The sequence below is a fragment of the Phyllostomus discolor genome, chromosome 8 (genome assembly GCF_004126475.2).
Source record: "Phyllostomus discolor isolate MPI-MPIP mPhyDis1 chromosome 8, mPhyDis1.pri.v3, whole genome shotgun sequence".
Taxonomy (NCBI): Eukaryota; Metazoa; Chordata; class Mammalia; order Chiroptera; family Phyllostomidae; genus Phyllostomus; species Phyllostomus discolor.
In genome coordinates this window covers 77,217,349-77,229,929 of record NC_040910.2, presented here as the reverse complement: position 1 = coordinate 77,229,929, position 12,581 = coordinate 77,217,349, and the positions used below count along the sequence as shown (strand labels likewise).

Here is a 12,581-nt window from a genome sequence, read left to right as displayed (position 1 = left end):
GTACCTTTTATTCAGCAAAAGCAGCCGAGACCCTTGCCTGAGCATTTCCTTCTCTTTTGCTGTTTGGAGTCGCTGCTTTGCCTGCAGTCCCCTCAAGGGTTACGTTTCATAGAAGGAAGCTGTGCCTGAATGCGTTCACCACTTCCAGCTATTGCAGGGCTAATGTATTTTAAGTTATGGGTGATAACAGATACAAGCAGAACTTTAAAATGTAAATGTTTAGTCTTGTTTGGGCACTGCTGAATTTGTGTTCCAGTCTCATGTTGTGATTTTTAATTTCTGGCTCGTCTCCCAAAAACCGTAAAAATGAACTCTTTGGTTCGCATTTTCACTGGATGTGGTTTGCAGAAATCATAAATAAAAGTAACTTAGGTGGAACAGAGCATTTTAACAAATAAGGTGAGAATTACTCCTTTTGCTCTTTACATTCTTTTGGTCCACAAACTTGGAAAGAAGTCTGTGCTTTAAATAAAGCCCCTTTATTCTCAGGATTTCAGCTGAGGAGTTGATATTAACACCAGTGACCCATCTGAGGGGTGCCCATCTGGCATCTGACCGAGGCTCCCAGACTGAGGAGATGCCCATTGTGTTCGAGGACCTGGGGAAGCGGGAGGCCGAGCACATGCAGTCATCCCCAGCTCTGAGGTTCCCGCAGCCTCTGCTACTGTTTGGCACCATCGTGGGAATGGGTTGTGTTATTATTGCTGAGTCCTCTTAAAGCACTTCTGCTCCAGCTGGCGATGCCCTGTTTCCATAGCAGCAGCTCTCTGAGGTACCACCGTGGCCAGCAGTATCAAGAGAAGGGACATTTCATAAGTAGAGTCTGCTTACCCCTAGGTGTCTACCTTTAATAGGTGTCACAGGGGCTGCTGTTTAAGGCTCATCAGATCTGGTAGTCCTCAGCAATACTTTTGGTTTCTTGAGCCATCCCTTGCTTTCCAAATGATCCTGGCATTCATTACTCATACTTCTCTGTATCATTCTTACAGTTTTATCTGTTTCTTACATGTGTTCCTTACAAGCTCTTAAAAGATGAGTCCCCATCTAGTGATCTTTTTCTCTCAGTGTCTAGCACAGTACCTATAATAGACACTCTCTTTGTACTGAAGAATTGAACAAAGGATCGAAATCTTTCTTCTGGAGAATGTCTCATTTTCGATGTGGTTTGAGGAGACCATCCTCCCAATCTATGAGCCATTCTTATGTGTCTGCCTGCAGATGTTGAACTTAACCAGCTCACTTACAAAGCTCTGTAAGATGGGTCGGCACCCTTGGCCCTTATGTGGAATATGGCATTTTGTCTGGGAGATTTGAGAATAATATTAATCATTGCCATTTAGTGAGTCCTTTTATGAGCTGAGTCCTCCATCAGGACTCTTTCAATCACAGAAAACAAAATTTGTTCATACCGCTCTGGGCAAAAAGGAGAATTATTTGGAAGGCTCTTGCGTCTTATCTTGAAGTTCAGTGGTCAGATGGTCAGACACTGAAAGAGTAGCATCTCAGCTGGGCTTGTCAAACCACCGAAGCCTGCAACTGGAATAATACTCAGGGTCATCTCTGCCTGGAGACTAGCCCCCTGCCCTTACTGAGGAAACTTGTCACAATCTAACTCAGTTTCACGTCTTGGGGTTCCCACCACCTGAGAGAGATGAACCCTTTTCCAGTTCATTCTGGAAAGTCACAGGAAGACTCCATTTGGCTCAGCTTGGGTCTGGCCTGCCTCTGGGACAGCAGACTCCATAAAAACATGGTGAAAGGAAGATTCCCGGAGCAAGGAGAGGTACTGGGTAAGCAGTTCCACTGTGCTCATTAGTAAGCCCTCTGTTCTTTTGTAACAGAAAGCCTTTGCGGTAGCTGCTCTTGTACCTGTTCCAGAAGTGATGAGCCTGTGCCTTCGAGAAGTTGTGGCTTGACGAAGATCACACAATAAGTGGCAAACTCAACATTCAAATCCCAGTCTGCTGGTTCAAAATCTTGCTTTGAACTAATACAATGCATTGCTTTTCTGAACAGTAGGAAATGAACCAGCAGGTAGATGTAAAGTTGGACAGCAGAAATGATGGCAGAATAGTGGGAAAATATAATTTTCTCTTCAGTAATCTCGAATATTAGCATTTCTTCTTTTCAAAGAACATAAAGCCATACCAGTTCTGGAAATCAGCAACCTTTGCCTCCTTCCTGCAGTGGCAACAATGGGATCTTAATCTAAAATCTCTTAAAGACTGCCTGTGGACTCACAGGACAAAGGCAGTATAATTCTCTGAGAGAGCAAACTGCAAAATTCGATGCATCTAAGAAACAGGGGGTATTAATTTCTCAAGGCATTTCCATTGGCTCAGCTGCCCTCTTGTCTACACAGGTGGCAGACAATGGTTCTGAAAAATAAAAAACAAGATGAAAGAAGAGAGCAGTAGAGTCTGCCAGGTTCCATGCTGCTTACCCTGTGCACGCATGACCTGGTGTGGCTTCTGGAGCCTGAGCAGTCCACTGCAGGAGGCAAGGAAAAGGAGGAATGATGGTGACAGTGAATGATGCACAGAAATGCAAGGACAGTGTAATTGGTTCTGCTGAGTCTTCTCGGCTAGCCCAGTGGGTTGCTTTGCCTCTCTCAATTGCAGAATTTGAATTACTAAAGAAGACCAGTACAGTAACTGCTTCCTAATAACACCCTTGAATGCAGGCTGCAGCCACGCTCCAGTGCTCAATTCAGAAACTCCAGTAAGGGTAGATTGAAAGCAGACATTTTTGGGTGATTAGTTCTGTTTTTAATCCACATACAGCTTGGAAAGGAAAAGGAGCCCCATTTTACTTTAAAGAGTGTCTAGGGACAGTGCCAGAATCTTTCAGCACATTTTCTGATTAGCCAGGTAGTAAAAGTGTTTTAGTATTTTTAGAAAATAAAGCCTTAACCTTTTGTAGGTCTTAATGATTCTTCCAATTACAAAATGCTCTTTTTTCTGTGTAATTGATTACTAGAAATGAGATGTCAAATATTAGGGTGTGTTGAGAGTGGACTTGGTTGATGGGGTGACTGCTTTAGAAGAACCTTCTTGACTCTGGAAAATGAATTATATTAAATTTCCTTGACTTCAGTACATTGTTATAACAAGCAAAAGCATTCCAGCCTGGAAAAAAAATCTGGCAGACAGTTTATCTTTCTTTAGGACTGAAATGTAAGATTGTGTGAGTCTTGTTTGCTGGAAGAAAAAAGTGGTACCCTCAGCAGAGATCTTTCTGGTGGGATGCCAGATTGAGAATGAGGAAGTAGAGATGGAAACCCTCTGCCTGGGAAGGGAACGTACCCTTCTTCGGACCTTAGCTTGACCCTTTTATCCTTTCTTCATTTAATGTCATGTGTCTTAAGGTGTTTGACAAAAGACAGTGGTTATAGTTCCAATACATCATTAGAACATGACATGACGAACAATATCACAGAATTCTGTGCAATCTGTGCCCAATAGTTCAGTCCTTTCTGGTGGGCAGTTGCCTGCAGAGACCTCTGTAGTGGCTTTTTGTATCACGGCCCAACATTTTTAGAAGGCCCCAGTGGTTTTAGAATTTACTGACCCCCTTGCAGCATTGTGGGCTCTAGACTCCGTGTCAGCTTAGTAGATAACAGTTACAGCGAGTGTGATGCTATTTGAACCACTGCTTCCAATTGTGCCTGAAGTTAGGGAAAGCATTCAGAGTGGTGGTCTCAGCACTGCTCCTCTTCTGCGAAGCGCCCCAGGCTATTTTTAATCAGTTGGCAAGTATTTATCAAGTTCCAGTTGTGCTCTAGCTTTGGTTAGATTCCAAAGGTGAGATGACAGTATGATTTTGCCAGAATGATTTTTGAGAGTGAGAAGGAGCTATTAACAATTATACTGAAACAGTAGCCATAAACTGGACCTATGGATGTGGCAACTGAAATGGAGTCCTTGAACTATGGGGGATATAAGAATGAATGCATATCCTTGGTTCACACTCTAAAGGATATCCATAGCCCCGTCAGAAAGCTAATACTAGCCCTGGCTGGCGTAGCTCAGTGGATTGAGCACAGGCTGCGAACCAAAGTGTTGCAGGTTAGATTCCCAGTCAGGGTACATGCCTGGGTTGCAGGCCATGACCCCCAGCAACCACACATTGATGTTTCTGTCTCTATCTCCCTCCCTTCTCTCTCTAAAAAAATAAATAAATAAAATCTTTTTTTAAAAAAAGAAAGCTAATACACACTAAACAGTTCAAGAACATTATTTTTTTAAAAGTCCTTTTCAGTAATTACCCTGTTACCTCTCTCCACCTCCCAAATCATTTTCTTCTCTTCTGTGGTATCATTTCCACAATAGACATGTGCATACATCTCTTGTCTTCAAATATTCGTCCACTCACCCCATCTGTTACCCCATTTTTCGTGTCTTATACCAAAAACCTCTGGAGAAAAATTCTACACCAGAGGTCAGCAAACTTTTTATGTTAAGGATAGTAAATATTTTAGGGTTTAAGTGCCATGCGGTCTCTTACAGCTACTCATCTCTGCTATTGTAGGGTGGAAGTAGCCACAGATAATAGCCAAACGAATGGGATTGGTGTGTTCCCAGCAAACATTAGTTTCCAGAGACAGGGGCAGGCTGGATTTGGCTCGTGGGCCATTGTTTGCTGGGCCCCGCTCTGCTCTCCGACTGCACTTCATCACGTCATCACTGTCCACTGCCACTCTCACGCCGCCACTGAGGCTGCTCTCATCAAGGTCACCATCAACTTCCCAGTTGTCAAATTCAGTAGCAATTCTCTGTCCTCATCTTGCAAGCATTTTCGACAATATAGGACATAATTGCTCTTTCCTCGTCCTTCCAACACTTTGTTTTTTGTGACACCACAGTCCCTGTTTTTTCCCTCATGTCACTGGTGGTTTTTCTCTTGCATCTTCTCTTTCTCTTTTTCTTCTAGACTTCTGAACATTGGAGTGCCCAAGGGCTCATCCCTGGACCATTTTCACTCTCTTCTCTTCCCTTCCTATCTCATTTCATCAAGGCTGTCCTCCTAGATGACTTCTCCCAGTCCTACAGACTTAAATATCATCTAAAAACTGATGACTTCTAGATTTAAATCTCTGGCCTGCACCTGTCTTCCAAGCTTCAGACTCACGTGTCCAGTTTGGTTTCTCCACTCAATCTCAGGTCGACCGTGCACCTAACACACTGAAGTGGGAACTCTCGATTTCCAATCCCACTGCCACCACACACAGCTGCCTGTTGAACCTGTTCCTTCCCCTGTCTTTCCTAGCTTAGTAAGTGTCAAATTCACTGGCTTTTTGAACCCAAATCTCAGAGTAATCCTTGATTCTTCCTTCATCATCCACATTCAGTCCATCAGAGAGTCCTGCAGATTATATTTCCTGTAAATCCAAAATTACCCCCCTTCTTCCCGTCACCACTGGCCATCTGGCTTAGACCTTCACCTTCTCTCACCTGGACAACAGCAGCTTCCTAACAGGTCTTTCTCTCCTGATTTCACTCCTGTCTCTGTACAGTCCCCTCTCCACATAGTAGTCAGGGCGGTCTTTTTCACATGTCCCTTGTGAAACCTTTCAGTGGCTTCTCACTGTGCTTAGAACAAAATTCCCATGCTTTTTCCCCCAGGCCTTTGAAGTCCATCATGCTCTGGTTCCTGCCTACTCCTCCAAATTATTTCTTAATGCCCCCTGCTGCAGTACCACCCAGCCCTCTGCTGCCTTCCTTTGGGTCCTGGGAAACTCCAAGGCCCTTTCTGTATCAGGGTATTTTACTTGATGTTCTCTCCACTTGGGCGTCTCTTACCGAAGATCTCAAATCCTGACTCTTATCCTAGAGATCTCAGTTCATTTGCTCTTTCTCAGGAGACCTTCTATGACCTTCGTTTCCCTGGCTCTCATCCTACTTCTTAGTGCCTTCGTTGCACCTGTCACACTCTGGGAGTCTCCTCTTCATGTATTGTTTGCCCAGCATCCTCCCACCTGCCACTTCTCAAAGGAAGTTCCTTGAGGACAGAGATTGGACCCATGTTTGTCTTGTCTGCCATTGGATTCCCAGGACCTAGAATAAGGCCTGGCACATGGAAGATATTCAATAAATACTTGGTCAGTGACTGGAGGAATTAATTAATGAAATACTGACTAATGTAGTTGGGAGTATAGCTACCGCAGGAATTCAGAGTGACGGTTCAGACGAGATCGGGCGTGTCCAGGGTGGTATGGCCGTAGACCGCAGTTCAGATATATAGTCTTCAGTTACAGGTCTGTGTTGCTGAAAAGTGAAAATTTGTTTATGGTGGAGAATGGATTTGAAAGACAGCACTTTATTTAGTACATGCTCCTCTTATAAGTGTTACTTTAAAACACTCTGGCCCAAATAAGTTGCAAAGTTGAACCTCTTTCCAGGACACTCCTTGGACCTCCCTCCCTTCCCTCTCTCTTCCTACAAAACATACAAGCCAGTATTGATGATGGTCCTTCTGGCATCCCACCGCACTCTGTACATGTCTGTATCATATCTCAGTGTTCTTATGGTTTATTAACCTCCTAGCTCTTTGTCTTACTAGATCATATACACTTCTTGAGAGCAGGAATATTTGATTGATTTAATAAAGCAGATATTAAAATTGGTCTTAGTCCTTGAGGAACATAGCCAAAAGAAAAAAGATTTTGCAATTAGCCCAGAAAGAAAATTTATGATCTAATGTTTAAAATTTATGATCTAATGTTAAATTTATATCTCAAATAATCTAAAAATACATATTTTATTAAGATACTATCACTGAAAAGTATTTTTCTTGAATGAAGAGGGCTTTTGAGGCAGATGAAATTCTTCTGAAGAAATACACATTAATGTATAACAATTTACTATTATAGCTACTTCACAAAATTTGATAGCATGGTAAGTTAAAAAAATTGTCTAATTTCTTAGGTTAATTAACCCAGCATTTTGTTGAATATGTGGAGATTGCAAAACTGAATTATGTTGCTAAAAGGTCTGCAGCTGAGATGCTGGAACAGCCATAACTACTGCGTCCAGCGTACTGCCTGACGGGCCAAGAGTGTGTGTCTGTGTGTGTCCACCATGGTCAACTGGTTGTGAAGTCACTTAATAAGCATGTGTAGAACCCTTTTCTGTTACTGTGAGCGCTGCCCTAGGTGTCGGGGAGTCACAGTGAATGAGACGTGTCCCTGCCCCCTAGGTTTGCGTAGTCCAACCACAAAAAATTATTACAAATGTTAATTAAGTATACATAAAGGACCGTGGGCACACAGATGATGAATGAGTGAATTCTACTGTGTGCTTCGTGTACGTTTATGGGAGAAGGTGTTGGAAGGGAAGAGGAAATTGGGGGAAGGGTGGAGAAGAAATGGCACTTGAACTAGCCCATGGAAGACAACGGGGATTTGTACACAGTCAGTAGCTATGTTGAGCATTTTATTTTGAAGGTTCACTCCTTTCGGTTATAACTAGACATCTGATAATTTATTTCTTATCATTTTTATTTTGTTAGAACTTGATTTTGGTTTGTCATAATCTTATGAAACCTAAGGTTGGGTGGTATAGCAGTTGGCAGTGCTCAAAAGAATTTCGTATCCTGGTTTTGAGGTGGTGAATATTAGAAACAGGAAAGAGAATTTTTAAAATTTATTTTTCATTACAGTTGACATACAGTATTATATTAATTTCAGGTGTACAACATAGTGATTAGACATCTATTAATGTGTACTTTATGAAGTGATCGCTGTAAGTTTAGTAACCATCTATCACTATATATAGTTATCGTGGTATTATTGACTATGTTCCCTATGTTGTACATTACCTCATCATGACTTATTGACAATGGGCAATTTGTATTTCTTCATTTCCTTTGCTCCCCTCTACTCTCCATGGCAACCATCAGTCTCTTCTGTTTCTATGAACCTGTTTTTATTTTGTTTTGTTTTATATGTTTGTTTTATTTTTTAGATTCTGCATGTAAGTGAAAACATGCAGTATTTGTCTTTTGTCTGACTTATTTCACTTGGCGTAGTACTCTCTAGATCCATCCATGTTGTCGCAAATAGCAAGATTTCATTCGTTGTTGTGGCTGAGTAATAGTCCTTTGTATATATGTACTACACCTTCTTTATCAGCTAGTCTACTGATGGGCACTTAGGTTGCTTCAATATCTTGACTATTATAAATAATGCTGCAGTGAACACAGAGGTGTATATATTTTTTCAAATTAGTGTTTTGGGGTTTTGGGGGGTAGATACCTAAAAGTGGAATTATTGGGTCATATGGTAGTTCTATTTTTACTTTTTTGAGGAATCTCCATACTATTTTCTATAGTGCCTGCACCAATGAGGTGATAGTTCATTGTAGTTTTGATTTGTATTTTCCTGATGGTTAGTGCTGAAGAGGAGGGGTGGGGAGGTGGATGGGATAGGCATGGACCCACTCAGGGTGTGGCTAAAAAGAGGATGAGTCAGATAGTAGGGGGGTCTAGAGGTTGTGTATGAGAGGGAAAATTGTCAGAGGAGAACGTTATATATGTGTCTATTTATCTATACATATATGCATACATGCATTTGTTCAGGTTGGTCATAAGTCCTGGAAATAAACTTAATATTCATACAGCTTTTTACACCTATTATGTCATTAAATCTTCCCAAGAACCCTGGCATTAAGTGCCATTATCATCGCTTTTCATACAAGGAAACTGATGCCCAGAGAGAGCCTAAGACTCCTGCCTCTCGGCTGGAAAGTGGAGGGTTTTCTCCTGATGCCACAGCTGCGTCGGGGGTGCTGAGTCTGGACTGAGAAAGATAGGATGGCAGGAAGCAGAGTAGAGGCAGTTGCTGAGTGAGGTGGTGGAACAGCTGCTGGAATAGTGTCCCTTCAGACTTGGCAACAAAGGGGCTGAGGGATAACTTCTTAGAGGAGCTTCTGGACATTCATTGCAGAAGCCATAACATAGTCACACGCACCAACTTAGCATCCTGTCCCCACATGCGAAGCTCCTGTTAACCCCAGAGTAGGAGGAAGAAGATCAAAAGAAAACCGTGTTTGCAATTGAGCTGCACATGGCGCAGGGCATTCAGAAGAAGAAAGGGCTCCTTCCTGATACCAGAAGCCGACCGCCTGGGAAACTATGGAAGGAAAATGAGATGTAATCCCTACCTCTAACAAGGAAGAAATTTCTGCAGAGGAAGGCAACTTAAGTGTACTTTTTGAGGATTTTTAGCAAAAAAACAAAATGAGTGAGTTCATAGTTGAGTGGTAGCTCTTCCATTGGGCATAGCTGAATTCAGAGGTTCAGATCATTCTACAGGGCTGTTGTCTTTCTCTCTTGTCTTTCTGAGTTGAAATTCTTCATCTCAGCCTTGCTTTCCTCTTCCCTCTGTAAGGGTGTCCTCCCCAGGGAGGCTGGCTTCTTTTTCATGCACGCTAATGTGGCCACACACAGCTCTAGGGTTCCGTTGGCCTCGTCACTACATTTATAAAGGGTTAGTGAGGCCCGATTAGGACAGGCCACTCTTAAATCCAAAATAAACAAAGTGCTTTTGATGAAATGAAGCATGAGTTCTTCTTTTGGCTGCTGCATCTTTTATAAGTACATATGTTCTACATGTGTGTGGCTTTTGCACTCTCACAGATCCCTGAATATTGCTTCCCCTGCTCACCGAAGCTTCTGTGGGTTGTTAATATTTTTAATGCATGGCATTCATCTTTGTAGGTTTTTATTTCAGTGGAAACATTTGGCTCACCATTCGCTTTAAGTGTCCCTTTCTAACTTCATTTCATTAGTTTCCAAGTGGGGTGCTATAAATATCTTTCAGGTTTGCTGCAGTTCTGGAGTCCCCACAGACAGTTGTGATTTTTTTTGAAGACACAGTCTTCTGGAACTGCCAAAACTCAGAGCTTCCCCAGCCCCAGTGTCGAGTCACCTCTGTCTGTGCAGGTTCTGAAGGTTAAGGCACACAAACGTGTGCACATGCGCACACGCACAGATGCGCATGTCCTGTTTATTCGTTGTCATCAATACGTGTGGTAATCACTGAGCTAGAGGGAAATAGTTTAGCTTTTAAATTAAAACTTTATGGTGCATGTTGACAAGAATCCTGAGCGTTTGCCTGTATCCAAATGCTATACTCTGTCTCTACTGCTTTGGTCCAGTAAAATTGTCAGCAGAAGTACAGTGAATCAAGAGAACTTTATTAATTTTCTTCTGAAGCTGAACTTGATTACAGTGCAGGGACCAGTGCTGTCTGGTTTTTCATCTATTTCTCTTATTCTAGGCACTTGAGGAGGCCCAAAAAGCAATTCAGCAACTCTTCGGCAAAATCAAAGATATCAAAGACAAGGCAGAAAAATCAGAGCAAATGGTGAGTCCAGGTTTCTTCCTAACTTTTTGTACTAGAAGAGGAAGTTTGCGTCTCAGCATCATGATGACTTACACTCATTCATGGGCTTTTACTCCCATTTGCTGGCGACCACCACACCCCCATCTCTAAAACAAGCCCTGGGAGTACATTCTGGACCAGTTCAGGAGGAGCTGCTCGAGATGCGGTGACTCACATTCCCTGCTGCCCCACATTTGCAGCCCTGTGTTTACACAGGAAAAGTTTTCTTGTTTCCCCAAAATAGTTCCCTAGTCATTTTGGAACCCTTTCTCTAGCATTTGTTTACATCATGTATTTTATATCACGAGTAGTACCAGGCTGATGTTAGCTGCTCAGTGAATGTAAGCCGTTATTAAGATACACAGTATGTAACTTGGTATCACATGAAAACAGGTCCTGGATCTGGGAGGCGGATGTATCCTGCCTGTGATACATGCTTATGGTTTTGATTAAGTTCTCCCTCCACAAGTCCATGTCCTCCGGTGGTGTGCTGTGAAGGCCCTGCTGCTGACCAAGAATCCAGCCTCACCCACTCGTACTCTGTGGGAGGCACTGTGACATGCCAGCTCCTGGGCTGACATTCTGACTACATAATGTAATGTTTCTGCATTCTAGTTTCTTCAGCTGCAAATAAGAATAATAACATCTAGCTCAAAGGGTTATAAGAATTAAATGTGTGAAGAACACTGAGCACAGTACTAGGCTTGTGTTAGTTGCACAGTGGATGGAAGCCATGATTCCTGACATTTTTCCCCTACCTTTTTTGGTTACAACTGAGCTGGGTGATCCAACTAAAAATACAGGTCATGTGAACTTACTACTGGGTTTTTCACATTTTTTAAAAAAGATTTTATTTATTTATTTTAGAGAAAGGAGGGGAGAAGAAAGAGAGGTAGAGAAACATTGATGTGCAAGAGGTACATCAATCAGTTGCCTCTCACATGCCCCCAACTAGCAGTCTGGCCTGCAACCCAGGCATGTACCCTGACTGGAAATTGAACCAGCGACCTTTCAGTTTGCAGGCCAGCACTCAGTCCACTGAGCCACACAAGCCAGGGCTGGGTATTTCACTTTTAATGAGAGATAGAGCTTTCTAGTGACCAGGTTATTTGTGGCATGGCATCGGGGCACTTCCTTTCCTTCCAGGAATCAAAGAGCCTGGGAAAGCACATTGCTCCTCTAAAATTTTCTTGGTCAAATGGACTCAGGTAGCTAGTGGAAGATTTCACCTAGGGTGTCGGCCAAGTTGGAGAACGCTTCCCGCCTCATCACTGAGTGGACCTTTCTAGTGACTGAAATATACGGTCAAACTTCAGTTTTCAAACATCTTGGTTCTTGAACAGTTCGGTTCTTGACCAAGTTACTCACAACAAAAAAATGTCTTGGTTGTCTAACAAAACTTTGGGTCTCTATTCTCTACCCAACAACTTTTTCATGCTGATACCTGTGTGATCAGTCGTGTGTCCCTCAGGCAACAAACAAAGGAAATTCAGTTTTCGAAAAAAATCACTTCTTGAACTGTTTTCTGGAACGAATTAAGTTCAAGGACCAAGGCTCCACTGTACTCCCAGATACAGAGTTCTTCCTCTTGGACCTAACGGATCAACAGTGTTGGAATTTTACTCCTCAATTTCCTTCTCACTCCCTGAAGACATTACACGTTAAGCTCATGTTATTGGGTTTACAGTTTAATCTTCTTCAAATTTGAGAGAAAGTCTTTCTTTTCTGGAGACCAGACAGTAAATCCTAGTTCCATGAATAAATACCATCTGAATAGAATTAGCAAACTGGTACCATCTATTTTGTCCTGAACCAAGCAGTCCCAGTGGCAGAAGGCATACTTTTCTGACCCTGTTCAAGAGGGGATGCATTATACTTGCTTCTGGGCCCTGTATATGCCATATTAAATTTCTCCTTGGGTCACTCCATTTGGGGCACAAAACAAATTCATTTTATTCTCACAATTGAGAATTTTATTACCCTGGGTAAAGTCAGTTGAAGAAATGCCAAATTAAATTTAAATGGATTGATTAGGAATTATTTTCATTACCTGTTGTGAGAAAGCCTAGTTTTCCTCCAGGAGCTAACCCGAGGGGAGATTTTATTTTATTTTTCAGTTGTAGTTTACATTCAGTATTATTTTATATTCATTTCAGCTGTAATCTGAGGGTTTTTTTTCCTTGCTTCATTGCATTAT

At 42.2% G+C, this 12,581-nt stretch overlaps 1 protein-coding gene across 3 annotated transcripts in view; it reads left to right on the top strand.

Annotated features, from left to right (window-relative positions):
• VPS53 (VPS53 subunit of GARP complex) overlaps positions 1–12,581 on the top strand; it is a 134,233-nt gene that overhangs the window by 26,451 nt on the left and 95,201 nt on the right. For all 3 annotated transcript variants that reach the window (XM_036033295.1, XM_036033294.1, XM_028520100.2), the window contains one exon: positions 10,280–10,366. In XM_036033295.1, the coding sequence (XP_035889188.1) occupies positions 10,364–10,366 (3 nt within the window). In that variant the 5' untranslated portion in view covers positions 10,280–10,363. The remainder of the gene's footprint in view (positions 1–10,279; positions 10,367–12,581) is intronic.